Raw genomic sequence first — 27,858 nt, 5'->3', positions numbered from 1 at the left:
ATGGATAAGAGCGAGATTATTTTCATTTGTCAAACGGCAGCCAATCATCATGTCACCAGAATAAGACCCTCGATATTTACTGGAAAGGAGCGTCAAACTCCTTTGTTTGTGTGTGTGTGTGTGTGTGTGTGTGTGCACTTTCACCACCCTGTGAAGTTAATCATTTATTTAATCTGTAGTCTAATAAACTGCATGCTTTCCCGAGACGTAGTGGGAGGACTACACAACATATCATCGCGTGAGTACAAATTTACTCAAATATGATGGTTATTAGGAATATTTTCCACCGCCATTTCCACCGCCACGTAATTAATTTTAGAGACACAAAAAGATCACTCCATGTCGAACAAACAACGTCTGTCGGCATTTATAAATATGTTCCAGCATTTCCTGTTTCCATCAGCCTGGTCGTGACTTTTTTGATGCGTCAGGTAATTCATCCGCATGAAATGGTTGAATGGAAACCTGGTTAGTGTGGATGATGTCAGAGAGGTTGCAGTGAGAGAGCTTTCTGAGCCTGCTATTGGGTTTGACAGAGAAGGCAACTGGAGAAATTCCGGAAACTGCAACCAGTGTCTCTTCAAGGTATACAGTGCTGAATGGGGAGCGTTGCTGCATAGCTATTTTCAGGTCTCTCCAGAGTTGTTCGGTCGGATTCAAGTCTGGGCTCTGGTTGGGCCACTAAAGAAAATTCAGAGGCTTGTCCCAAAGCCACTCCTGCATTGTCTTAGCTTGGCTATGTGCTTAGGGTCGTTGTCCTGTTGGAAGGTGAACCTTCCATTCTGAGGTCCTGAGCACTCTGGAGCAGGTTTTCATGAAGGATCTCTCTGTACTTTGCTCTGTTCATCTTTGCCTCGATCCTGACTAGTCTCCCAGTCCATGCTGCTGAAAAACATCCCCACAGCATGATGCTGCCACTACCATGCTTCACCGTAAGGATGGTGCCAGGTTTCCTCCAGACGTGACGATTGACATTGAGGCCAAAGAGTTCAATCTTGGTTTCATCAGACCAGAGTATCTTGTTTCTCATGGTCTGAGAGTTTTTAGGTGCCTTTTGGCAAACTCCCAGCTGGCTGTCATGTGCCTTTTACTGAGGAGTGGCTTCCGTCTGGCCACTGCCATAAAGGCCTGATTGGTGGAGTGCTACGGAGATGGTTGTCTTTCTGGAAGGTTCTCGCATCTCCACAGAGGAGCTCTGTCAGTGACCATTGGGTTCTTGGTCACCTCCCTGACCAAGGCCCTTCTCCTCCGATTGCTCAGTTTGGCCAGGCGGCCAGCTCTACGAAGAGTCTTGGTGGTTCCAAACATCTTCCATTTAAGAATGATTGAGGCCACTGTGTTCTTGGGGACCTTCAATGCTGCAGGAATGTTGTGTTACACTTCCCTAGATCTGTGCCCGACACAATCCTTTCTCGGAGCTCTACGGACAATTCCTTTGACCTCATGGCTTGGTTTTGATCTGACATGCACTGTCAACTGTGGGACCTTATATAGACAGTTTTGTGCCTTTCCAAATCATGTCCAATCAATTGAATTTACCACAGGTGGACTGCAATCAAATTGTATGAAAGGATGATCAATGGAAACACGATGCACCTGAGCTCAATTTCGAGTCTCATAGCAAAGGGGCTGAATACTTATGCAATTTCTTTTTAATTAGCGAAAATTTCTCAAAACCTGTTTTCGTTTTGTCATTATGGGGTATTGTGTGTAATATAGAGTTTAAAAAAATAAAATACATTTTAGCATAAGGGGTCTGAATACTTTCTGAAAGCACTGTAGATCCGATCCCTGTTTTCAGAGGTTCAGGCTGTGACGATGATATATTTACAAATGAATAGCAAACTAAGTTAATATAAGTGCTCTAGTCTAGAGTATAGTATAGAACTACAAATCGTCTGCTGTTTCACAAAACCCTTTGACTGAAAATGTTAGTTTTTAACCCTTCATTGGTTTTCAATTCCTATGTGAACTATCACTGTTTTTCTTTTCCTATCTCTTGATCATGTATATTGTAAAATAAGAACAGTCTTCCCTGTGGCTCAGTTGGTAGAGCATGGAGTGTGCAACGCCAGGGTTGTGGGTTCGATTCCCACAGGGGGCCAGTACAAAAAAAGAAATTGCATGAAATATATGTATTCATTACTGTAAGTCGCTCTGGATAAGAGCGTCTGCTAAATGACTAAAATGTAAATGTAAGAATGTTTTGGACTTGCCTTTGTGTTATGCTTGGCAGCCTTGTGGAGTAGGCCGAGCTGGAACACTGTACCATTTTCAGTTTGCAACAAAGGCTTTTGTCTGTTTTGGTTTCCATGGAGATCTTTAGTTCGATCTCGATAAAGGCCCTTTTCAATACAGTCACTGAAATGTTTCTATGTACGAGACTGGAGAGAGAAATGGCGCAAAACAAAAATGTATATAAAGCGCTGGATCAAAAGAGAAAACATGAAAGGGTGAAGGAGAAATCAAACATAATTTAGAGAAAGGCAGCACAAGATTGAAAACGAGAGCCGGAGTGGATCCAATACAGCTGTAACTAAATGGCAATAAGTTATTGTAAATTATTACTGATCTGTGTTTGGCCGCACATGCAGCTTTAAGAAAAATATTGAGAAAGTGGGCCCTTTTTTACCCTGCTCTTAAGTAGCATTGGGGTCAATGTAAAATGCTAAGCATATTCTGATGATGCAATCATCCCTATGCCAGCGTTCTGCTTTCTAGGCTCATATTGACCCAACGGTGACCTCTTTTAAAAAAAAATGTATGTATCGATCAGTTTATTTGACCCCTGATGTGCTCGTGTTGAGCCTGTGCTCAGGGAAGGCACAATGTGTGTCGCTCTTAGGATAGGAGAGGAGAATGATGAAATTACCCTCCTCAAGAAGAGAGGCTTTGAAAGTGAAATGAGTCAGCAGTTGGTTTAGATTAGGATTTTGGATTAGCCCTGATTTAAAGGATGGAATGTTGCTCTATTGTTTGTTTGTGAATGTTTGATTTTTGTGTATGACGTCATCTCTGCATGTCAGTGTCAGTACCATCAATGTCTGTATGTTGTGTGTCTGTGTTCAGTGCACTGTCATGGATAATGAATACATCCTCTGTAGACCTGTCAGATGGGTGATATTTGCAGTCTGTAATAGGATGATGGATGGATACAAGCCGAGGTACAATTTGTTGAAAGTCGTCCATAGATAGATATTGAGAGGAGGACCCGAATTTAATGCATTCTCATCTTCCCTTTATCCTCTCCTCCTCTCCTCCCTCTTTCTGTCTCTCTTGTGAGGTGCTCACCTTCCTCTACCACACAGGCTAAAAATATATCTGTTCGACCTGTTATCCATCTACTGCCTTATGTGCGTGCGTGCACAAACATACACACACACACACACACACACACACACACACACACACACACACACACACACACACACACACACACACACACACACACTCAGCATCTAGATTCCGTATCTTATCCCGGCCCTTTATAGCCTACAGTCACAGCAGACCAACCTTCTTTCTTCTCTCTCTCTCCATCTCTCTGTCTTACCCAACACACAGTGGGTGAACACTGCATCTCCCTGCGTAATCAGAGTGACAGGATGGGAGGATGTCGGTGGGAGGAGAATGGTGGGGGTGTGAGGATGATGCGTTGGTGGGGCTGAGCCTCAGGTTTAGAATTAGAGTGTCCAGACATACTGCCCCTGAGCCAAACCCATTACATACTGCAGACGCTCTCATGCAATCTAGCAAATGTGGAGAACAACATTGCTCACTGTATGGAAGAATGATTTGTAAAATCCATAGCCCTTATTCCACACCAGTGATCCCGGTCATGGTTCGATAGCTCTCAACCATCGATAGTGGTTGGTTCCCCAGGTGGTCTGGTTAAGTACTGCAAGACAGGTGCTGTTGGTATTCAGCATAATTTACAGTGTGCTGTTTTCACCACTAGATACCATTCTGCTGTGCTGTCTCTGAGTCTTCGTGTTAATCTCTTCCACTGCCACTGCTGGTCACCACTATGCAGTCTCCTCCCCTCCTAAGTCCATGTCCTGACACACTTTCAGACGTGTGTGTGTGTGTGTGTGTGTGTGTGTGTGTGTGTGTGGGTGTGCGCACAGGCACATTGCTGTATCTATGGGTGCTCAGGCTGTGTTAACCCACGCCAGCAGTAACACTCCGTCCCAAAGGCAACGCATTTTTAGCCTAGCAACACAAGCTCTAGTTTTAGTGGTTGGTAGCGTGGAGGCGGATGGAACGGCTCTGTCTCCATGTCGTCCCTTCTTCATAATGACCGTACACTCAGTCAACCCTCTCACGCTGTCCTGCAGCACATACACATCCGCAAAATGGAAAGGGGAGAAAAAAACTTTTTCCAATGTCATGTCTCTATGTAGGAAGGTGATGTGATATTTAACTTGATTAATAAAAAGGTAAAAACATACATAATGCAAACCTTAATGTAAATGTGTAAGTCTCTTGTGTGTGCAGCATGCATGTTTTTGCCATGCGTCGTGTGAATGTGTGTGTTTCTCTATGATTGCGGCTCTGTTGGCCCTCAGTCTACACTAGCCAGAGCACCATTGTCCAATGTTTGCTGACTGTTGGTGTTCAGATAGACTTCTCCTCTAGACGATTTGCTGAGTTCATCAGGCAAACACTGGCCTGTCCCATTTGAAATGAGCTGAGCTGATTCACTTAGTCTGGCCAATGACTGTCTGACTGCAGAAGAACACAGGGGCTAGCAGAGGGAGAGCAGGACAGGCTAAGGCTGTAATGAGCATGTTTTTGGGTGGATCGTACTAAAGATGGTGGTGGGTACTGGGTACTAGAGTGGAGAGGCTTTTAGATATGGTGTGTATACTATTTGCAAGATTTGTATATTTTTGTGGTGCAGCAGGACTTTTCATTGGACTGTAGCAAGGTATCCCGTCAAACATGATTTCTTTTTACAGCCATACTCTGATTTTATCTGTATGAAATGTTGCTGAGGAATATTTCAAGTTTACCAGCATAGTTTAGAAAATGCTGTGTGTGCTGTGTCCTACAATAGTGTTGTTGGCCAGATTGTGTTAAACTCTTTTGTCTAACTTTGTTTTATAGGTGCTCTGAAAGCCAACTTGAGTTTAATGAGCCTAATATGCAAACCTCTGCGGCCACGTTGCATGCGCAAGCTTACAGTTGACTGGGGCAGCTCTAGCAGGGCAGAAATATTACGAACTAACTTATTGGTAAGGTGGCATCCTATGACTATGCCACGTTGAAAGTCAGTCAGCTCTTCAGTAAGGCCATACTACTGCCAATGTTTGTCTATGGAGATTTCATGGCTGTGTGCTCGATTTTTATACAGCTGTCAGCAACGGGTGTGGCTGAAACAGCCGAATCCACCAAGTGGTTAGAATGGATCACTGTTTAATTAAATGTCTCGATTTGTAGCTAACTTTAAAATAATTGACCATGGGGATCGTACTTGATCATAATAAACTAATTTTAGAGCCCAAAACAGCCATCAATAATGATTATTTTTGGCCGCTCTGGTGATCGAATTTACATAGGCTTTTTAGGACAGAGCATGGCTTTTGGCACCGCTAGGTTGTTATGCAGTAGAACACCAACATAGTTTGTGACTTCACGCTCCAGACCGGACCCTGGGGGCCTGGTGTGGATGGACAAAGTCAACATGCACGCGATGGTGCATGAGGACACGCGATGGTGCATGTGGACACGCGTGTGGCCGGTGTAGTCATCATGTAATGGAGACTCACAGTTGCTGCCACTGCCAACAGATGTAGAATTCAGCTGTCTTCTATGTGTTGGAGTAGTTACATTTTATCACCAGGAGGTGGTACTGTAAACAAGCTTTACAAATTCACACAAGCTGTCTGAGACATTAGGGGGAGACAACTTACTTCTAATTTGGTCAGAATCTCTACAACCAGTACAATATAATCATTGAAGATTAGGGCTTTGAGATTAAAGACTAATGTCAGGATGTAGTTGGAAAATCTATGTACATTTGCTTGATTTAACACACCCTTGGTTGATTATGTAAAATCATCATACGCCTGATCATTTCCCTAAACACATCATCTCCTCTGTGTCCACAGGGCTTCAGGAGAAGTGGCCGATGTGTGGCAGTGTGACAGTTGAAGGGTCAGGATGACATCTGTAGCCGCCGATTACGACCACATGGAGATCCAGCAGCAGCAGCAGCAGCAGCAGCAGCAGCAGTACACCAGCGACATTGTCAACAACCGCTGGGATGCTGACGAGTGGGACAACGAAAACAGCTCGGCCAGGCTGTTTGAACGCTCCCGCATCAAGGCCTTGGCAGGTAGGCACCAGAACTACAACACTACTGGGTCTGAGGACCATCTTACACATGGATATACTGTATTACATTGTCCTTTCCAGCACAGTTCAAGCATCTACAGTGGATACGCAAACAACTTTGTCCCCTGCTCCAACCCGACTGTCTGGTCATAGACTAACTAAACACTAGGGGCCAACTCTGGCCCCAACTGACACAGCACAAGCTTCTTCTATTGCATAAATGGGTTCCAAATGTCACAGTGATGTATACTTCATCATGGGGTCAGGCTGGATTCAGGCTATCATTTGGCTACCCTTGAACCAACTCTCCAGCTACTCTCTTGATCTAATCAGATTTAAGTTTCTGTGCTTCATAGGATTAAGCTGTATTGCTTGTTAATTGGGATCATTAGGCTTTAATGTCATTGAGGTGGGTGTGTCCACTGTCTCTGGACTGCATAAGGTACTTCTGTGAAGATTAACAGGGGATTAGTGGACACAGAGTTACAGAATAGCCGTTAACGAGGAATAATTAATTATGGAAAATGAGGATTAACTCTGGGGGCAGGTAATCTATGTTGTACAGAAAATAAATATACTAACGTACAGTAAGTGGCCAAAGCCCTGTGTTATTGTAGAAAACGTATACACACACAGGCTGTTACTGCCTCCTTTTAAGATGAAGCATTGTAGCTAGAATGTAAAAAAAAGAAAAGAAAAGCCATATCCTCCTGTCCTAGGGTCTATGTGGCACTGTTGTTGTTCCATAATGCCCTTCTTACATCTTAATACAATGTGGTATTTGGGCTCACCCAGACAATGAAAAGAGACCACCTACTGTACCCCCCTACAGTGCAGAATGTGTCTCTGCTGAGGTGTTCCCCTTTTACCCCCAGTAGTATTCGTGGTGGCACTGTGTTTGTGCTGTATTTGTAGCTGTAGGCCTGTTTTTGGGCTCCATAGTTCACTGGTTTCTAGGCTAATATGCTAGTGTTCCACGTAACTAAATAATCCACCTGCCTCTTAAATATGCAGGAGTTGTTGGGGACTACAGCACCACAACATGGCTTCTCCGGCTCTTTGACTTTCAGTTATTTGATCTTTCATTCATGATAATGGCTGTATTCTTGTTATTGGGCCATATGTATTGTAAATCCTGCTTTTCTCTTATCCCCATAGAGTAGCTTGTGTGACTGTCTGAGTTGCTTTTTGTAGACTATGTACAGTGCCTTCGGAAAATATTCAAACCCCTTGACTTTTTACACATTTTGTTGCATTACAGACTTATTCTAAAATGGATGAAATATTTTTAAAAATCTGCAGCAATCTACACGCAATACCCATAGTGACAAAGCGAAAACAGGTTTTTAGACAATTTTGCAAGTATTCAGCCCCTTTGCTATGAGACTCAAAATTGAGCTCAGGTGCATCCTGTTTCCATTGATAATCCTTGAGATGTTTCTACAACTTGATTGGAGTCCACATGTGGTAAATTCAATTGATTGGACATGATTTGGAAAGGCGCACACAAACCTGTCTATATAAGGTCCCACAGATGTCAGAGCAAAAACCAAGCCATGATGTCAAAGGAATTGCCTGTAGTGCTCCGAGACAGGATGGTGTTGAGGCACAGATCTGTGGAAGGGTACCAAAACATTTATGCAGCATTGAAGGTCCCCAGGAACACAGTGGCCTCCATCATTCTTAAATGGAAGACGTTTGGAACCTCTAAGACCCTTCCTAGAGCTGACCGCCTGGCCAAACTAAGTACTGGGGGGGAGAAGGGCCTTGGTCAGGGAGGTGACCAAGAACCCGATGGTCACTCTGACAGAGCTCCAGAATTCCTCTGTGGAGATAGGAGAACCTTCCAGAAGTACAACCATCTCTGCAACACTCCACCAATCACGCCTTTATGGTAGAGTGGCCAGACGGAAGCCACTCCTCAGTAAAAGGCACATGACCGCCCGCTTGGAGTTTGCTAAAAGGCACCTAAAGACTCTCAAACCATGAGAAACAACATTTTCTGGTCTGATGAAACAAAGATTGAACACTTTGGCCTCAATGCCAAGCGTCACATCTGGAGGAAACCTGGCACCATCCCTACTATGAAGCATGGTGATGGCAACATCATGCTGTGGGGATGTTTTTCAGGGGCAGTGACTGGGAGACTAGTCAGGATCAAGGCAAAGATTAACGGAGCAAAGTACAGAGCGATCTTTCGTGAAAGCCTGCTCCAGAGTGTTCAGGACCTCAGACTGGGACAAAGGTTCACCTTCCAACAGGACAACGACCCTAAGCACACAGCCAAGACAATGCAGGAGTGGCTTCGGGACAAGTCTCCGAATGTCCTTGACTGGCCCAACCAGAGCCCAGACTTGAACCCGATCAAACATCTCTGGAGAGACCTGAAAATAGCTGTGCAGTAATGCTCCCCATCCAACTTGACAGAGCTTGAGAGGCTCTGCAGAGAAGAATGAAAGAAACTCCCCAAATACAGGTGTGCCAAGCTTGTAGGGTCATACCCAAGAAGACTCGATGCTGTTATCGCAAACAATAGTAGTGAATTTCCAGTGTAACTTGATAACCTCTCTTGCGCTGCTCAACAGTGGATTGTCACATCATTAAACTTCAGTTTGCTTGCTCTGTGTGCTCTTTGTAAACAAATATGACATGTGACTGGCTCAATTACATTTTTGTGAATACGTTTTTTTGGGGTGGGTGGAAAATCATACCGTGGGTATTTCAAAATACCCTGGTTTATGGAATATACAGTATTCCGCTCAAGCCTAATCAGTTGCATTTTTTTTCATATCAATATCATATATTAAAAAAATTTTTTTATATCACATCGTAACGTGGTTTCAGTTCCTTATGAGCCACCATAGTTGTTGTCATGTGATGAGAGCTCGAACTGCTCCAAATTTGAACATCAAACTGACTGGCTAGCTTGCTAGACCTAAATTGGAGTAAACTAATTTAGCTGTACCGCTATACCAAATCTGGAGCAAAATTTCTAGCTATACATTTTGTGCCCATTCCGTCTTTGTCCGATTAGCAAAACATTTGATCTGTAGGAGAGTTGAGCTGGTAGACCACTGATTTGGCCAGCTCATCCTTCTTTAGGCCGCTGGTTGGCCAGGTCATCATCCTTAGCGAGATGACATCATGTTCTATGAGGAAATAGAACATTTTTTTTTTATGTTCTGTTTGAGATACAAGTTTGAGTTGTTTTTTTTAAATTATATTTTTCTCCAATTAATGCTTTGGCCACGTACCAGTATAGAACGAGTCAACAAATTTCTTTGGATATGAGTTAAAAGAATATTAACTTTTAAAAGTGAGATTTTTACTGGGCAGTTACTTTCAACTACACATAATGCAAATAATATATGTATGGTACAAATATCCATATGTCTTACCAAGTGCTAGCTGGCTATTTTGTCGGGTGGGTTCCACCACTGATTTGTGGGCTAGTCACCTAACGTTAGCTAACGTGAATTCACCCCATTCCGTACAAATGTGTGCAACCGCGACATTCAAACGAGGCTGCAAAGAAAACTAATGAGACTGTAGCGACTGTGTTGACTTCAAAATCTGGGGTGTGAACTACGTTTCTATTCAAGCATTGATCGACATGCTAATGGCTCTATAGTATTGGAGAAAAGTTGAAAAAACGGACCCTCCGTTACATCGTGACGTGTCATGCCGTAACGTACAGCACGCATAAAGCAACTATTTCTGTCTTACAATCTCTCTCCACCAGGTGTAGCACTTCTCTCATCGTTTAAAAACAAGAAATGGACAGTGACGGGGGTAAAGGGGGGATACCTAGTCATTTTTTGCGTCATCACTGTAAGTGATCATGACTCTCAAAGCCGCTGTTTACTACAGAATATGAAACATGAAATACATTGTGGACCAAAGTATTTATTGTCTTGCCTATTTTGACAACCTTTTTGTTGTATTAAAGTTAGTGAGCTGGTCTCATTGGTGAACCCATGCTATGTCTTTGCTTTGCTAGCTATCCGCCGAGTGCGGCAGCAAATGCCGGTGCGTTGTTTTTTTTACAAAAGAGTGTAGAAAGCGGGTAAAATAAGTATTAAACGATATCACGACATGCCTCAGTCATATCGATATCAAACGATATTGATATCATATAGAATTATCGATATTGGTGCCCACTACTAGTAACCAGTTTATAATACCAATAAGGAACCTCTGGGGTTTGTTGTATATGGCCATTATACCATGACTAAAGGCTGTACCCAGGCACTCCGCTTTGGGTCGTGCGTAAGAACAGCCCTTAGAAATGGTATATTGGCCATTATAAACTGGGTGGCTCGAGCTCTGAAATGCTGATTGGCTGACAGCCGTGGTATACCACGGGTATGGCAAAACATTTATTTTTAATGCTCTAATTACGTTGGTAACCAGTTTATAACAGCAATAAGGCACCTCGGGTTTGTGGTATATGGCCAATATAGCACGGCTGTCGTGCATAATAACAGCACTTAGCTGTGGTATATTGGCCATATACCACACGCCCTTGGGCCTTATTGCTTAAATATACCACACCCCCTGGGGCCTTATTGCTTAAATACTGTATATAGCATAATTTGTATTGTTAGGTCTGAGGTATATTGTTCGTGTATCACCGGTTATCATGTAGCGTGGTATTATTACTTTCCCCTATTTTCGAATGAATCCGATCTGATTTCATTGATTACTGCACCATTCATGCATTCATGTAATCTATCTCTATACTGACCTGAAGTTTGTGCAGTACAAACCCTTTCTCTCCGCCCTACCCTCTCTTGCTTTTTTCTCTCTTTCGTTCACTCTCTCTCCCTCCCTCTTAGCGTTGGCCAGATGTGAGTTTAACGCTGCAGTGGCGATGGAATTCTGCTCCTCTGGCGTCACTTAATGGAGGTGACTGCGCTTACATCACTCACACACGCATGCCCCTTTTTTTCAGAGGCGTTCATCATCAGTTAGGGAGCCAAGCAGTGTGGTTATGCCTACGTCAGCAGTTTAATATGGAATATTGCCATTTTCTCACATTATTAGTTGTGGAGAGCTCACCATTGTGGTGAAACATGTATTTATAGGCATTATTTAGGATAATTGTAACTATCCATACTGTAAAATCTTCAATTCAGAATCACCTCTCAAAATGTTGCCTAACAGTTCCAGTCAAGGTTAGCTGTACAGTGTAGGGCAGGGCACGGTTGGCCCAGCGTCGTCCAGGTTAGGGGAGGGTTTGGCCGGGGTAGGCTGTCATTGTAAAATAAGAACTTGTTCTTAACTGACCTGCCTAGTTAAATAAATAAATAAATAAATAAATAAATAAATAAATACATGACATAGTGCACCCCGCCACCACACTAAACCATGCTGTTCAAGGATACAGAATGACTTAGGAGGTGCCAGGTCCTGTGTTTGATCAAACTAATATGTCTGTGTAAACCAATCAAGTCTATCGTGTAAACTGATGCCCCTTCCTGAGGCACAGGCTAGTTTTCTCCTGAACAGTGCGTAAAGCCTGGTGTGTTTCACCTCCACAGTGTGCATATGATAGGTAGGCAACTCTAAAACCACTTGGGGCTAACTGCACTGATCCCTTTAGAAACAGATCTGTATCTCCTTACACTGAAGGAAGGAGCGAGGGAGTGTGTATGTATGGCTAACAGTACATATTCAGTTTGGAGCTAATCCCAAGTTAGGATAAGGTATGTACAGTAGCGTACAGTATGAGAATACGCCCAACAGCCAAGAGGTTTGTGTGTGAATGTCTGTCTGCGATGGTAAATAATGTCATGAAGAACCCCCTGCATTTGCTAAGACAGTCTGCACTGCGGGATGCTGGTTTCCAGTAAGAGTGTTTGTGTGTTTTTTTTATACCCTTTCAATTTGTGTGTATTGACCTGTTTATAACCTTGGCAGTATCCCTGCTGTGTTTCTGGTAAACGTTGCTCTGCTTGACCCTGGAAGGTCCAGGAATAACCAGTGCGGAGGTCACAGGAATGGCTGTGGAGTTGAGGAGAGGAGCTCTTAAAAGCAATCGCCACATTCTGCCGAGACGTGTAAATAAATAACACTAGCCATGGCTGAAGGCTGTGCAAGCAGGGCCAGGTTTCTTAGCAACCCACTGGCTTCGTACCACCTCCACCTGTCATAGCTGTCTCATGGCTGTCCCCATGTAGCTTCTAATCTAGATTATGTAGAGTGCCTGTATTTTTGAGTCTGTGTCTTAGCAGGTCTCTGGTGTACCATCTTTAAGGCAGCATTTAGTTATCAGAAAAGCAAAAGGAAGGCTCTTATCGAGTAACACATTGGTTGATTGACTTTGTGGCATCTTTAATGAAGCATAATGAGTTTCTTTTGTCGCAGCTTGTACGCCATTGTTTCCCCTTTTGTCCTTGTGGATTACAGTACAATGGCTGGAGAGGCATGTCTGTCATGTAGCACATGCCAGAGAGAGTGGCTGTCAAGTGATATTTCACTGCTTCTCTCTCCTGGTTAGTGGGTTATGACTAAGACCACATGGTCGCCCCCCCCCCCACCGTGAATCTTAAACCACAGGACCTTCTTTGTGAAAAGCATTTGCAACATCCTCATGGAAAATGGTTGTAAGTAGTGAGATATTGCTTTTGCATGCGTTAATTAGATTAAATAGAAACTGTTTCAGATGAGGGTTCTGCTATTTAAGTGAGGGAGTATTTAAGTTAAACAGGGGAGACGAGAGGGATGTTTTTTGAACTGAATGTTCCACTCAAACACACTATTCAGAAGAGGAGCTCCAGAGGGGATTCACGAGGAGGCCTTGTGATTTGTGCTCCGAACATACAGGAAATTGGGGCAGTTCATATTGGTTTTTCATTTGGTCCATACTCTTTTCCCTTCAGACATTCAGGTTTTTTCACTTCACTATTGACTACTATAAACAGCCCCCTTTCACTGCTCATGTTTACCTTGCTCATTCAGCTATCACCGTGCATTTACCTCCCACACTCATTCTTTACAGCACAGAGTTACCTCACTCACCCAACTTTCAAAGGGTTTGTATATAAAACCTAATCTGGGAGCACCTCCCCCCATGCTATGCCAGGCTGGCTCGGCCCAAACCTGGAATGGTTTTCAGTGCGTATAATCACATTACACTGACTGCCCTGTGAAAACACACAGCAATGTTAAGATATGTTACAGTATAAATACGTTGCCAGGAGTAATGGGCCCAGCGGGGTTGAATTCACATGGGGTTTGGGAAGTAGAAACCTTTTATCCCCTAAAAACCATGCCTTCCATTTAAAGCTAGTGAAGAAATTCCATACCATAAAATGCCTGGAATGTAAGAAAGACCAGCTTTGAAATGGTGTAAAACGGGGGCTTTCCGGCAAAGGGTTTTCAGATGGGTGGGAATATTGTGCTGTTGGACTTGTCTAACTACTGTAAATGTTTAAGAGCGCTTTCTTGTCAGGAAAAACGGAGTAAATGGGGATTCATTGTTTTTCTGATCAATAAAAGGCTTATTTTGTGCTCTGTGAATATATAATAACCCCTCGCTTCAAGCGGTGGGTCGGGTGGACTACATGGCTAAATAATGAAGAGGAGAGGAAAGGAGAGAAGACTGGGGAGACTTGCCTGCACTTTGGGTTTGGTTCACTGTCTAGGATATTATTACACAGAGCTCACTATGAGAGCTCCTTATTCTTCTGGCTTTGTCTGGCCATTCAAAAGCCAGTGCATTTTTGTCAGGCCCACACACTAATGTGAAGCGGTGAGGGTGGGGGGGCTAGCAGTGAACTCTAACAGGACGTGCTGGTAAAACACAGTCAGGAAGTTCGTTTTTTGTGTGCATGAGCATGTCTACGCATCAGTGAAATATTAGGGGATGTTTTGTCTCTTAAAATAACAAATGTACTTAGAAATGGGGAAGGTCATGGCCAAGTCTCCCCCTCCCCCTTTGCATTTCCATTTGGTACAGCCCACCACTCCCCTCTGCTCCTCCCTCCCACTCCCCTTTTTGGTAATGAGGCTGTGACATCACCACTGAACACAAGGACTGTGAGTGGCTGCTGAAGGAATTCCAGGTTGCTGGCTCCTCCCCCCCTCCCCCTCCATAAGGTTTGTAAAAGGTGTTCAGTGTTTGAGCAGCCCTCCGCTCATTGCAGGAGTACAGAGTCCAGCGTGCTTTCTCTACTTCCCTCTCTCTCACTCTCTCTCCCTCTCTCCCTGTGGCTTTTACCATATTGGAACGCAGCACATTATCGTTCTCACTGTGCGTGTTAGTGTCAGCAAGCTGCTTGTGCTGTGTGAAGATGGGGGGATGATAGAGGAGGGGAGGACAGAAGACTGAGACGAGTATGATGCTGCGGTGCTGAGCCAGCGTTTCACCTCGGGGCTAACTGCTGCACCATCACCCAGAGAGGGACTCTCCCAGCTAACCTCTTACAGGGACCACCACTGGACATTCTTTTTTTAGAAGGAGGGGGACCAGCGAACCCTTCTCTCCAGCCCTTTATTTTCAACTGGACTGATGGAGCTACAGAGGGCGACCAGCATGCCTGGCCCCTTGTCCCCAGGGCCTATCTTTCCAGGGTCCCACTCCCCAGGGCCCCTGTCCCCTTCCTCTGGGCCTGGCCCCTCTCTTGCCTCCAGCCCCGGCCCTGATCCGGGCTACTCTGCTAAACAGGCTGCCTTCAACTACAACCAACTCGAGGGCCGTTTTAAGCAGCTGCAAGGTAAGATAAGTAGGGAGGAAGGCAGAGCAGAGCCCATGGCTTTGTTTACCAGCGTTGCTATGCACGCTAAAGCTAGCGGATGATAGCTGACAATCGGAAGTGTCTGTAGTATCCGGTTCATAAAGACATGCGATTTCATGGTGTTGGGAAGCAGTTGTGAATCTTAGGATGCCTGGGGATGTAAGGTCTTTCCCGTCTTTGTTTTGCATTGTCTGTCAGTGATAGGAGAGGGTCGCAGCATCCTCTAATTCCTACGAGGGAGAGGGCTGGGGGATTATGAGGCAATGACAGACGCCATCCATCACCTAATGAAATATTGATGAAGTAGTGCAGGGTGGGAAAAGAGGAAGACTGGATATCAGCTACACGTGTAGAGAGACACCTTTTTAGGGAGACGACGGGGTAAAAGGAAAGAGACATTTTAAAATGTACCTTTCAGACCAGACAGCATGGCTGCAGCTGACTGGCTGTTTCAAGACGACAATAGCAGGAGAAGAGAAGTGGGAGGGGCGGTGTTCTCCTGTGTTGCTTTGTAAGCAGCATGGTGCTAGAGGAGGAGAGCCCTGGCATTGCTCCTTGTTAGACGGTGTGTTGTGGAGTTGTTAACCAGACAGGATGAGTCTCACGTTGTCTTGTTTCGCAGCACATTAGAGGATGAAAGAGGGCTGTGATGGAGCACGCTCCACTGAGCATGCTCCGAACAGCAGGAAGAGCACTTGAGCCCCTCTCTGTCCCGTGTAGTCTGCCTGCATTCCACAGCCCTGCCTGCTCATTGAGGTGTGTGTATGTTTGGGTCTGTCAGTGCTGCTCTCGTTCCCTTTCTCATGGGTAAAACCTAAAGAACAAACACTCCCCATCTATGCTGAGACAGAAGTCATGTCTCACTCTACGTTACAAACAAAGCCTTGTATGGCCTCCGATCATTTGTTGACATCTGTTATTTCTGTGGGCAAGATGCTGTTTGTTGACTGGGATCCTGTGGGGGTTGGTTGTTGTCTTGTGCTCAGAGCTGTGAAATACAAGGAGGTCACAACTGGAGCACGAGGGCTGGGTTGAAGCAGGGGGCACACAATCTCATGCAAACAGCATTATACAGTACGTGTACACACAGACAGGTACATCGCAGGCGCCAGGAATAAATGAGTGTGTTGACTTATGATATTGAGATATTGAGGTACTTTATTAGCTTGCATAATGAAATATCTTTGAGATGAGGTATTAGTGAATGATGATACGTTTTCCTGGCAGTCTCCTCTGTGGTTTCATTAGCAGGCTAGTGTCAGAGGCCTCTGAACCTCTTCAGACACCCTATGGAACCCATGACTCCAGAGGAGGCTCTGTTATCGTTACTCATTGTGTGTTTATTCCTCATGTTACTATTTTTCTCTTATTTCTCTATTTTCCTCTCTGCATTGTTGGGAAGGGTCCGTAAACAGTTCACCTGTTGTTTACGAAGCATGTGACGAGTAATTTGTTGCGAGCCAATGTCACTGTGAGACTGAGTCTCCCCTGATTTAATATGAATCACTGCAGCCCTGACAGCACAGCACTTCCACACAGACACATGGGACAGGGAGGGATACCGCCCAAGTATTGTGGCATCGCTGAGATAATGTAGTGTTGAAACGTGGCAGATTGGGCTGTCGCTTATTGGTCTTCTGCATTAGCTTTCTCTGTACAGAGAAGTGTGCCAGAGAAAGGTGCTGACCCAATGAACTATTGTCCCATTCAGCTACATATTTCTGTCTGGGTCCAGCATGGAGAACACTAGCTTATGATAAGCTCTCCGTGTGCACCCACTTTGGTGTTTAGTACCGGACATGAAGGCACCGATAAATTCACAGACAATTCCAATCTTTATTGTTTTGGGTCTGGTTTCTGAGGCCAGTCCATTTGGCTATGGGTCAGCTCTAGCGCCTAACTGTTGCTTGGTGCAAGACAGTTATCAGCCTCGTAAGACCACTGACAGACTCTTCCTGCACTGCCCCTGTGTGCTGTAGGGGCCATGATGAATGAATAAACAACTCTTCTAAAATAGACAGGGTGAAAGAGGAAGGAAGTTGGCATCTTTATGAAAGGGCCAGTCATTGCTGCATTCCCAGTGCAATTCAATCAATGACTCAGTGGAAAACCATACCTGTTGTGCTGCTTTGATTGTACTGGGTATCGAATAGTTGCAGAGGGAAGAGGAGGCTCTTGGTTCCAAGTCTGGCTGAATGTGTTTCTGATTTGTGCCGCAATGATACTATAATGAAAAACAGAACATCTGTCAAGTGACGTGTGTTTAACTCGTGGTAGTACATCTTTCACAGGTGGTAGTATGTCTTCAGACTTCACACTACATTATATGTCCATCTGGGTGGATGTGTAGGGTTGGAATGTCTGGGAGGCCATAGTGACTCAGTTCTTTATGCTCCCTGGACTCGAGATGGTGTAACATGAGCTCGGTGGAAAGTGTAAATCTTGCGTTTCCTGGAGCTGTGCTGAAGGTTAAGGAGGGCCAGAGAAAGAGCTAGAGGGAAAGAGGGGGAGACTATACCAACCTGATGAAATGGCCAGTCCTTGTGTCTGGCCTCCCACCGGCCTTAGAATGATTGATTGGTCAGAGAATAGGAGGACTCCGGTCTTTGGCACTCTTTGGCACTCCATTAAAAAATGGCCACCAGCACATCCATAAATAACCTAGACCATTACAGCGATGATGGAGGCCCTGGTTAGCAAACATGAGGTAGAAGAAAATCACATGTGGTAAAAAGAAAAACACTATGCTGCTGATGCTTGCATTGAATTCTTACCTCATCTTTCTATCTATCATATTACCTCAGAAGTCTATCTGGCAATGAAAGTACTGGCACTAGGGGAAATGACAGACCTTGGCAGCAGACGAAGTTAGTGTGGATAGTGATGTCTTCTGGGAGGGAAGAAAGACATAAAATGCTCTAAAGGGCTGTAGACTGTATGGATATCAAACATAATGTCACCATATGGGTGTGATGGAGACATAGCCACACAGTTCAGGCCATCAGGTTCAGGTTAGCGTAGCTACAGTGTGCAGGCCTACATGTTCAGGTTGGCATAGCTACACAGTACAGGCCAACATGTTTAGTTTAGGTATAGGTATCAGATAAATGTAGCCTACCTGGGTAGTTTTGGATGGCCAATGGTGCCGTTTTGGACTCCCTCCTCTTGTCCGCAGAGACAAACTTGAGCTATTTTAAAGCTAGTTTCCTGCAATTGTACACATTTTGTCTTGGGGCTGAGAAAAAAAAAAGCAGTTTCAAAGCTAATGTCCTGCAATTCTACACATTTTGACATGGGGGGGAGAACATTTTACAGTTTTAAAGCTAGTTTCCTACAATTATTATTTTTTAAACGTAATGAAGTCAAGATGAGAATTGCAATTTCAAAGCTAATTTCCTGCAATTCTACACATTTTGCCATGGCTTATGCCATGTTCTTATGTTATCTGAGTGACTCAAACATTATAAAAAAATCAGTGGGAGCCCCATGCCATGTCATTTTTGGACTTTTAGATTCTCAGTCTTTATTTTTGGTGATTGTTGCTCCATTATATTTTCGACATCGTTTATATCTAGTTTTAGTGGTTTAAGTTTACGCTGAAAATGTTTTACCATCCCGATTTAAAAATGTTTTATAATTTTTTTTTTGCAGTGGTGGCCACAATTTAGCTAAATGCATATAGGGGAAACATTGCCTCTGTTCCGCTCTTGGTTCCAATTCACAACTATCTGATTGGAGAAAGTCCACAGGGTGAGACAATGGTTGAAATGGGTGATAGGCCATGTCTGCCTTGTAGGAAACTGACTTTACACCCCTTGAGCCACGCTGCATGGAACCCCCTAAAACCCATCAGGGGCCTCCGGATCCCTCCGACAAAGGAGGTTGTATCAGCCTATCAACTCCAGGCCAATGCAGTGTGGCCCAGACTGTTATGAATGAGGAGTGGAGTGACAGAGACTGGGAATGCTGAGATGACAGGCAGCCTCTTTCATCCAGCTATCAAGAGGGAAAACGACCCAGGCAGCAGAAAAGAAGCCAAGCTCATTGGATAGTATCAGTATTGTCAAATGTAATTGGTTGTGAAAGGCCTGCTTGGCCCTGAGTGTGTTTTGGAGCGGATGGGTATGGACAGTAGGGTGTCCCGGTCCCAGTTTAAACGTGCTGGTTTTCAGACCCGTGTAAATTCTCACACTCTCTCTGAGGTTTCAAAATGAACTCTGTCTTTGCATAACTTAAGAGTTTCTTTGGTTATTTGCACCAATGCTACATTCAATTTGGCATTGTGAAATGTAAATGAACTTGCAATGGTACATTGTGTGTTACATGTTCTTGTTCATTCTGCTAACAAGAAGATTTTACAGTAAAACACTGAAAGTGGTCAGCATTTGTTAAGATAAAGCATTGCCAGGAGATGAATAGTAGGTACACACTGGGCTTGCCTGTTCTCTTACAGGGCGGTCAGAGAACAAACAGACTTTTATTTTCTTCCTTTAAAACAAAGGTCAGCTTCACCAATCAACTGAAATGTTGCTACATGTGCAGGGCACCTCTTTCAGATCGCAACAGTTGGCCAGTCAAGGGTAAACCTCTACTCCAGCAGAGCAGAGCGAGGCAGGCTGATCAGCTGAGTAGCCCTGGTAGGCAAAGGCAGCTTTGTTACAGCCATAGAAGAGGTTTGTCTCAACATGACCTTCTGTATCAAGAACCTTGTCGTTTAGTGTTGTGAAGAAAATAAACAAATTTAGTAGTGTTGAGTCTTGGTACATGTGTAGGCAAGGCATCCACACTATCAGTACAGGGAACGTCATGGTAAGTACTGGGGCGTGAGCCCACATTCCACCCTGGTGAAAGGCACGGAAGCATGGGATTTGGGTCCGGATGCGTTGGGAATGTGAGTTTAGATATGTTATACGATCCAGGTCAAATGGCCCAAAGCCCTGTTTGTGTTAGTCTTCATAACAGTCATGCGAGAGTGAACAGAGTTTGGCTAAAGCCAACCAGGCTGGTCTGTCTTTGTCTGTCCGCATGTCTCCCCAATACGCTACAGGGTGTGGCTGGAAGAGAGAGAGCGTCAGTTGCATGTGTGTCTGACATAAGAGGGTCTCAGAAAGCTTCTTGTTTTCGAAGCATATCACCAACCTTCCCCCCTCTATCTACCCCCCTCTATCTACCCCTCTCTCTCTCCCCCATCTCTCTCTCCCCCATCTCTTATTAAAGACAGATGTTTGATATAATGAGCTTTTCTATCTCCAGGCTTGTGGGCTCTACCCCTCCTAGAATAGCACCTACACACCAACCCTTATGTCACAGCCTTGGCCTCTGTATAAGGGGAAACATGGTTTCTTGTAAGACTTCATTTCATACCTGGATTATGTTTATTATCAGTAATACTGCCAAGAAATGGAGTGGCCCTTTTTAGTGGAAGTCCATAGCATTAGGTTGTAAGTCAGAATGAGCTCCAGTTCCAATATGTGAAACCTATCGTCCTAATGTAATATCCAAAGCAGCAGACTGAACTATATATATATATATATATATATATATATATATACTGTTTTTGTTCACTGTAAAAGGTGATATAGATCAGGTCTTAAAAGCCTCTTGGTCCTTCCTAAAGAGGTTGAGATGAGGACTGAAAGCTTCTCTTTAACGCTCAGTGAATTTGTTTGCTTTGGAGTTTCTTCTCTATGCCTAAAGCAACAGAGAGAATGACTAGCATGTGCCTTGCACCTCTCCTCTCCGTATGACTTCATGACTCCGCTGTGGTTGACTCTGCCTGCCATTTCCTCACTACACCCAGGCTGATTCGTTAAACAGAATAACAGCTCCAATATCTCCTGAACAGCTCATGTTCCACATGATTGCAGGATTTCAGAGCTTCTTAAAACACAAGAATGGAAAAAGTTGACATATCTGAGCTATTATGTAGCAGTTTAAATATTTAGAAGTTTGATTAATTCATTGCGCGTAGTATTTATTGTCACACAGAGGATTGCGCCGGATTCCCTGTGAACAGCATCATGTTTGTCTTGTCTTACTCTTAGCGACTACCTAGTATACAGTCTTCTGTGTGACTGTTTGATCAAACACATACAGGTCACTGCCAAAATAAGGGAAACCCCAATATAAAGTGTCTTAATAGGGCGTTGGGCCACCAGAACAGCTTCAATGCGCCTTGGCATAGATTCTACAAGGGTCTGGAACTCTATTGGTGAGATGCGACACCATTCTTCCACGAGAAATTACATAATTTGGTATTTTGCTGATTGTGGTAGAAAACACTGTCTCATGCGACGGTCTAGAATCTCCTATAAGTGTTCAATTGGGTTGAGATCTGGTGAATGATACAAACACACTCCCTTTAGACCCCCTAAACTCCTTTGAGACCCCTCTTTCAAAGTCACTGAGATCTCTTCTAGCCATGGTAGCCAAAATAATGGGCAACTGAGCATTTTTATTCATGACCTCACCTCTTATGGGATGTTAATTACTTAATTGTCTCAAGAACCACACCTGTGTGGAGGCACCTGCTTTCAATATACGTTGTATCCCTCATTTACTCAAGTGTTTCCTTTATTTTGGCAGTTACCTGAAGCTTTACATAAGCAAATCATATACTCTTTGTGCTCTCAGAAAATCATATCTGTAACTGTAGGTTCTTCTCTGAATGAGTGAGTGAATAGTCATCTCTAGAAACAGGCTGCAAAAATTATGAACAAAGTTCACATTCACAGATGTGGTTATGGATGATTATACAGGAAACACATCATACAGTTTCATTTTTCAACTGGGTTTCCGAGTGTATGACTTGAGTAATAAACTAACATGAAAGATATCTCCCTTGTGAGGCCACACAGCTGTAGCTCTCTCTCTGTAACTCTCCCCTTGGCTCTGTACTAATACAATGAAGGGAAACATACTGCTCGACCAGCCTTGACATAACCCGATAGGAAAATGTTTTCTGGCTTTTTATTTTTTTTGGTGGGTGTTTTTATGTCCCTGTTCAGTAAATTAGGGTACTGTTGAGGTGCCTGTCTGTTCGACACAGTGTGCCAGCTATTATGTGTGGGCCCATAAGAAAGGGCACTGGCACTGTGGCAGCCATTTTCCTCCTTGTTCGTCCTTCAACCGCTCTCTCCCTCTCTCGCAGGTATTGGGTGTGCACCTTGCACTGAGCAGGAAGTTGAGAAATTACAGATTTATAAGTGAAACAACGTGGCCTACATTTTAGAGGGAGGCAGGGTGGAAACATTTGGGAGGACAACCCCAGGGGTGAGTGGTTGTATACTTGGTCTGCATGCAGGGGCACACAGCTGTGTCCTGACTGGAGAGTGAAGCGATGTGTAAATCTGCGCTCCCTGGACAAGCAGGGTTGTGTATACATACAGATCATCTGTCTGTGTATGCTTTAGCTGGAGTCATCTGAAGCCTTTCATCCACCTTGTCATTTGCACAGCTATCTTCAACAGGACAGTGCCACACATAATTCCCAACTGTACATGCCGTTTTTCCACACACACACATACTGTACAGTACATGTAGACTTTGTGTTGGTAGCTGAACAGTTGGATGACCTGCAGTCCACATCTCTTTCAATTACCGCCCCAGCCATCATAGGGTGAGGCAACTGTGAATGACATCAGCCACCAAAGGCCTCAAACAGAATTTCATTTTGTTGAATGTCTCACCGTATTGTAATGTTTATTTTGGTGCATGGTATTTATGTGTTTTTTATGAATTGTCTCCAGGAAAAAGTCCAAATTCCTCCCAACCAGATGTAGATATAATTAAACTGCAGTTTGCTAACAACAATCTGGGACATGTGGCATTGGGGTGCTGCGCCACAACCAGCGTGAAATTGTTAGGCTGCTGCTAGCCTGATTTACCGTCACTGCCACCTCTTTATTTTTCTGTTCATCCTTTCACCCTTCCCTCTCTCCATCATTCCTCTCTCACTCTGGATCTCAGCTGAATGGGACACAAATAGGCTATAGTTCTCTTTGCCTCAGGATTAAGGTGTTAACACACCTAGAGAAAGAGTTAATTCTAGGATACAGATGCTGATTTTGCCAGCTCATTTCAAAGGCATTGGAATCATTTTTCAGAAAAGGTCATAAAGGGACATTACATTGGGCTGTAGTAGCCTACAGACTGTTGTTATACAGTAGGTTTATTTGAACAGTGAGAGACAGAATAACAACATAAAAATCCCGAAAAACGCATGTCAAAAATGTTATAAAATGATTTGCATTTTAATGAGGGAAATAAGTATTTGACCCCTCTGCAAAACATGACTTAGTACTTGGTGGCAAAACCCTTGTTGGCAATCACAGAGGTCAGATGTTTCTTGTAGCTGGCCACCAGGTTTGCACACATCTCAGGAGGGATTTTGTCCCACTCCTCTTTGCAGATCTTCTCCAAGACATTAAGGTTTCAAGGCTGACGTTTGGCAACTCAAACCTTCAGCTCCCTCCACAGATTTTCTATGGGATTAAGGTCTGGAGACTGGCTAGGCCACTCCAGGACCTTAATGTGCTTCTTCTTGAGCCACTTCTTTGTTGCCTTGGCCATGTGTTTTGGGTCATTGTCATGCTGGAATACCCATCCACGACCCATTTTCAATGCTCTGGCTGAGGGAAGGAGGTTCTCACCCAAGATTTGACGGTACATGGCCCCATCCATTGTCCCTTTGATACAGTGAAGTTGTCCTGTCCCCTTAGCAGAAAAACACCCCCAAAGCATAATGTTTCCACCTCCATGTTTGACGGTGGGGATGGTGTTCTTGGGGTCATCGGCAGCATTCCTCCTCCTCCAAACACGACGAGTTGAGTTGATGCCAAAGAGCTCCATTTTGGTCTCATCTGACCACAACACTTTCACCCAGTTGTCCTCTGAATCATTCAGATGTTCATTGGTAAACTTCAGACGGGCATGTATATGTGCTTTCTTGAGCAGGGGGGGACCTTGCGGGCGCTGCAGGATTTCAGTCCTTCACGGCGTAGTGTGTTACCAATTGTTTTCTTGGTGACTATGGTCCCAGCTGCCTTGCGATCATTGACAAGATCCTCCCGTGTAGTTCTGGGCTGATTCCTCACCGTTCTCATGATCATTGCAACTCCACGAGGTGAGATCTTGCATGGAGCCCCAGGCTGATGGAGATTGACAGTTCTTTTGTGTTTCTTCCATTTGCGAATAATCGCACCATCTGTTGTCACCTTCTCACCAAGCTGCTTGGCGATGGTCTTGTAGCCCATTCCAGCCTTGTGTAGGTCTACAATCTTGTCCCGGACATCCTTGGAGCGCTCTTTTGGTCTTGGCCATGGTGGAGAGTTTGGAATCTGATTGATTGATTGCTTCTGTGGACAGGTGTCTTTTATACAGGTAACAAGCTGAGATTAGGAGCACTCCCTTTAAGAGTGTGCTCCTAATCTCAGCTCGTTACCTGTATAAAAGACACCTGGGAACCAGAAATCTTTCTGATTGAGAGGGGGTCAAATACTTATTTCCCTCATTAAAATGCAAATCAATTTATAACATTTTTGACATGCGTTTTTCTGGATTTTTGTTGTTGTTATTCTGTCTCTCACTGTTAAAAAAAACCTACCATTAAAATTATAGACTGATCATTTCATTGTCAGTGGGCAAACGTACAAAATCAGCAGGGGATCAAATACTTTTCCCCCTCACTGTATGAAACAATGCCGTGTTGATTAGCTCTGTATTCTGGTGAGTAAGACACAATGTGACAGTGTTTTCCTGTGACTAGGTTAGCCGGCGGTCACCGATGGCCTGGTTGTCCCCAAACACACAGCTGCAGAGAGCTGCCCTGGGCGTCAGTATCATTGGACGGTTTTTCTTTATTTCTACTATTTTCTACATTGTAGAATAATAGTGAAGACATCAAAACTATGAAATAGCACATATGGTATCATGTAGTAGACAAAAAGTTTATTCAAAGTAGCCACCCTTTGCCTTGATGACAGCTTTGCACACTCTTGGCATTCTCCAATTTTCAAATTTTTGCTAAAAAGGTTCCAGTAGTTAGCTACAACGCTGGATTGCAAAAAGTTAACTACTGAAAAGCTACTGCTAAATGTAGTTAAATTACTAGTTGAACTACATGTAGTTCAGTACTCCCAACACTGATCAAATTTTATTGGTCACATAATAACATCTAAATATGTGTATCAAAATGCTTGTGTTCCTAGCTCCAACAGTGCTGTAGTATCTAACAATGCACAACAATACACAAATCTAAAATTTTAATAATGAAGTTAAGAAATATATAAATATTGGACGAGCAATGTCGCAGTGGCATTGACTAAAGTAGAATAGAATACAGTATAAACAAATGAAATGAGTAAAGCAGTATGTAAACTTTATTAAAGTGTCTAGTGTTCCATGTCTACAGTATGTATAGAGGACAGCAGCCTTTAAGGTGCAGGTTTGAGTAACCAGGTGGTAGCCGGCTAGTGATGGATATTTAACAGACTGATGGCCTTGAGATAGAAACTGTTTTTCAGTCTCTCGGCCCCAGCTTTGGAGGGCAGGCAGTGTGCCCCCGGTGATGCGTTGGGCAGACCGCACCACCCTCTGGGTAGTCCTGTGGTTGCGGGCGGTGCAGTTGCGGTACCAGGCGGTGATACAGCCCGACAAGATGCTCACAATTGTGCATCTGTAAAAGTTTGTGAGGGTCTTAGGGGCCAAGCCACATTTCTTCAGCCTCCTGAGGTTGAAGAGGTTGGCTTTAAAGTTTACATCAAGTCACATGTAGAGTATATAGTACAGTATAGAGTTACTGTGTGGGCAGAACAGTCACAGAGGGGAGGGGGTTAGCTACTAGCTAGATATCCTGGCCAAGTCTCTGTTTCAGCCATGTGGCCACACCCCAGCCCAGCCAGTATAGCCAGAGGCAACCTTTGTTCCCCACACCGGGGTCAAGGTCGACCTCTAATATGCATGACTGTGTCTGTGAGCTTTCGTATTGACCCAAAGAGGACCCCGCATATCAATGTGCTGCTTTAAATGGGGCTGCCCCTACACACACACACACACACACACACACACACACACACACACACACACACAGTGTGTTACAGCCACTCTGGAAATAGCCCCGCTGTTGGTTCAGCATTATTGATAAGCCACTGAGTAATTTAAGACTCCTCTCCTCTACCTAGCAGAATGAAAGTATTTGTAGCCAATCAGCACAGTGGGCTAGCCTGTTCTATCACTGCCTCTACAAACAGGCTTATACACAAAGCGTGTCATTTATTTTAGAATGCATTGTTTTGAATTATAATGACCCAATCGAAGCCGGGCGGGCTTATTATCCGCTTTGACGCCTCGCTCAATTTGAACTTTTCTCTATGTTTGTGTTTTATTGCAGGCGCTGTACTCACACAAAACAATAAAAATGTTGTCATAATTCTTTTTTTTTGGAGCTCATTTGAATTGGAAGAGGTAGCTAAGGGTTGAGGCTTTACCATAAATTAGACCAATTCATCCACTTATGGAAACACAACATCGCTATCAACAAAGATGATTGTAGATATGGACTATCCTCCTAGTATAGTCACTGCTCTGCCTGTTCCATCCTTTCCACCCGACTTGCTCTGCATGCTCCGCCCGCCCGCTTCTGTAGGGTGTTTCGCTTTCATCTCATTCCCAGAGGTCTGTGCTCTTTAATTTGTCACTTACAGCTTTTTATCTTTAGCTTCCAAAAAAACATTTATATTTTCTCCCACTGCAGTGTCTTTATCTCTTCTTAGCTCACTGACTTTACATTGAATCTGTTCAGACTCCTCTTCTTCACTAATGTATGAGCTCCATCTTAGCTGTGTAACATCCTCCCTCCTCTAAAATCACCTTAGTTTTGCTCCACTGAGCTCTGAGAGCAGGGAGTAAGTCCTGTCCTCGTATGACCGGGTGCAGTCTGCTAAATGTCACTGGGATTAAATCTATTGCTCTGCCTTTGGCTCAGATGACTGGTTATTTGAGCCATGGCCATCCAAGCCATCGCCCCTCCCAAACATATCCAAACTCATCCAGTGTCTCAGAAGTACGTGTCATCAAACGGTCCTGTTCTGTCTGCCTTGTCTCTCTTTATTTGACACCGGTTTGGAAATGGGGACCTTGGACTTAAACGTCCTTTCCTTGTCCAACTCACAACTCTTTTGTTAATTACCTCAGTCCATTTTGGAGCCGTTTCACAGAAATGCTCAACATTCACACTTAAGGTCCTGCAGACGCCTGTGAAAACTAGTGTGCCTCCTTTACATTCGGTGTCTGTGTGAGTGCACTGGCTGGCTCACACTAATTCCAGAATCCTCTACTGAGGAGCCAGAGAGAGGATGTGACAACATCCATCTCTGTCATTTTTCCTTTTTGTCTTTTATCTCACCGTCAAACTTTATCTCTCTTTCCTAGTTCCTTCTTAACCTTGGCTCTGTTACCTGAGAGGCCAAGTCATGTACTACCAGGCCTGATTATAGTTTGACGTTGCATTGTATTGCTATTACATAATATTCTTAACACTTTTATACAGTGTACATTACTACTGTATTACTGCTTTTGACTTTTTAACTTAACACTGCCTTTCAACAGTCACACATAGTAAAACAACTCTGGTCTTGGCAGACTAATAGGATGCTTAGCATTTAACTTTTAGGTATTTTTGATGTAAGGAGTTGACATTGATTGCACACAGTTCAGTGATCAGGACACCATGCACAGCATAGCGGCTGTCCACAGATTGTGGTCTGGTCATTTGGTAGACTTG

General features: G+C 44.0%; 1 protein-coding gene across 2 annotated transcripts in view; it reads left to right on the top strand.

Annotated features, from left to right (window-relative positions):
- The window catches only part of LOC106608059 (spectrin beta chain, non-erythrocytic 1), a 118,372-nt gene that overhangs the window by 26,566 nt on the left and 63,948 nt on the right, over positions 1-27,858 (top strand). Inside the window, exon 2 of one of the 2 annotated variants that reach the window (XM_014205747.2) lies at positions 6,111-6,337. In XM_014205747.2, the coding sequence (XP_014061222.1) occupies positions 6,163-6,337 (175 nt within the window). In that variant the 5' untranslated portion in view covers positions 6,111-6,162. Of the gene's footprint in view, positions 1-6,110; positions 6,338-14,468; positions 15,057-27,858 lie in introns of those variants that run through there. The other variant, XM_014205739.2, reaches the window with a different exon arrangement.

The sequence above is a fragment of the Salmo salar genome, chromosome ssa01 (genome assembly GCF_905237065.1).
Source record: "Salmo salar chromosome ssa01, Ssal_v3.1, whole genome shotgun sequence".
Taxonomy (NCBI): Eukaryota; Metazoa; Chordata; class Actinopteri; order Salmoniformes; family Salmonidae; genus Salmo; species Salmo salar.
The sequence above is the reverse complement of the archived record's forward strand: the minus strand, read 5'-3'. Positions and strand labels throughout refer to the sequence as shown.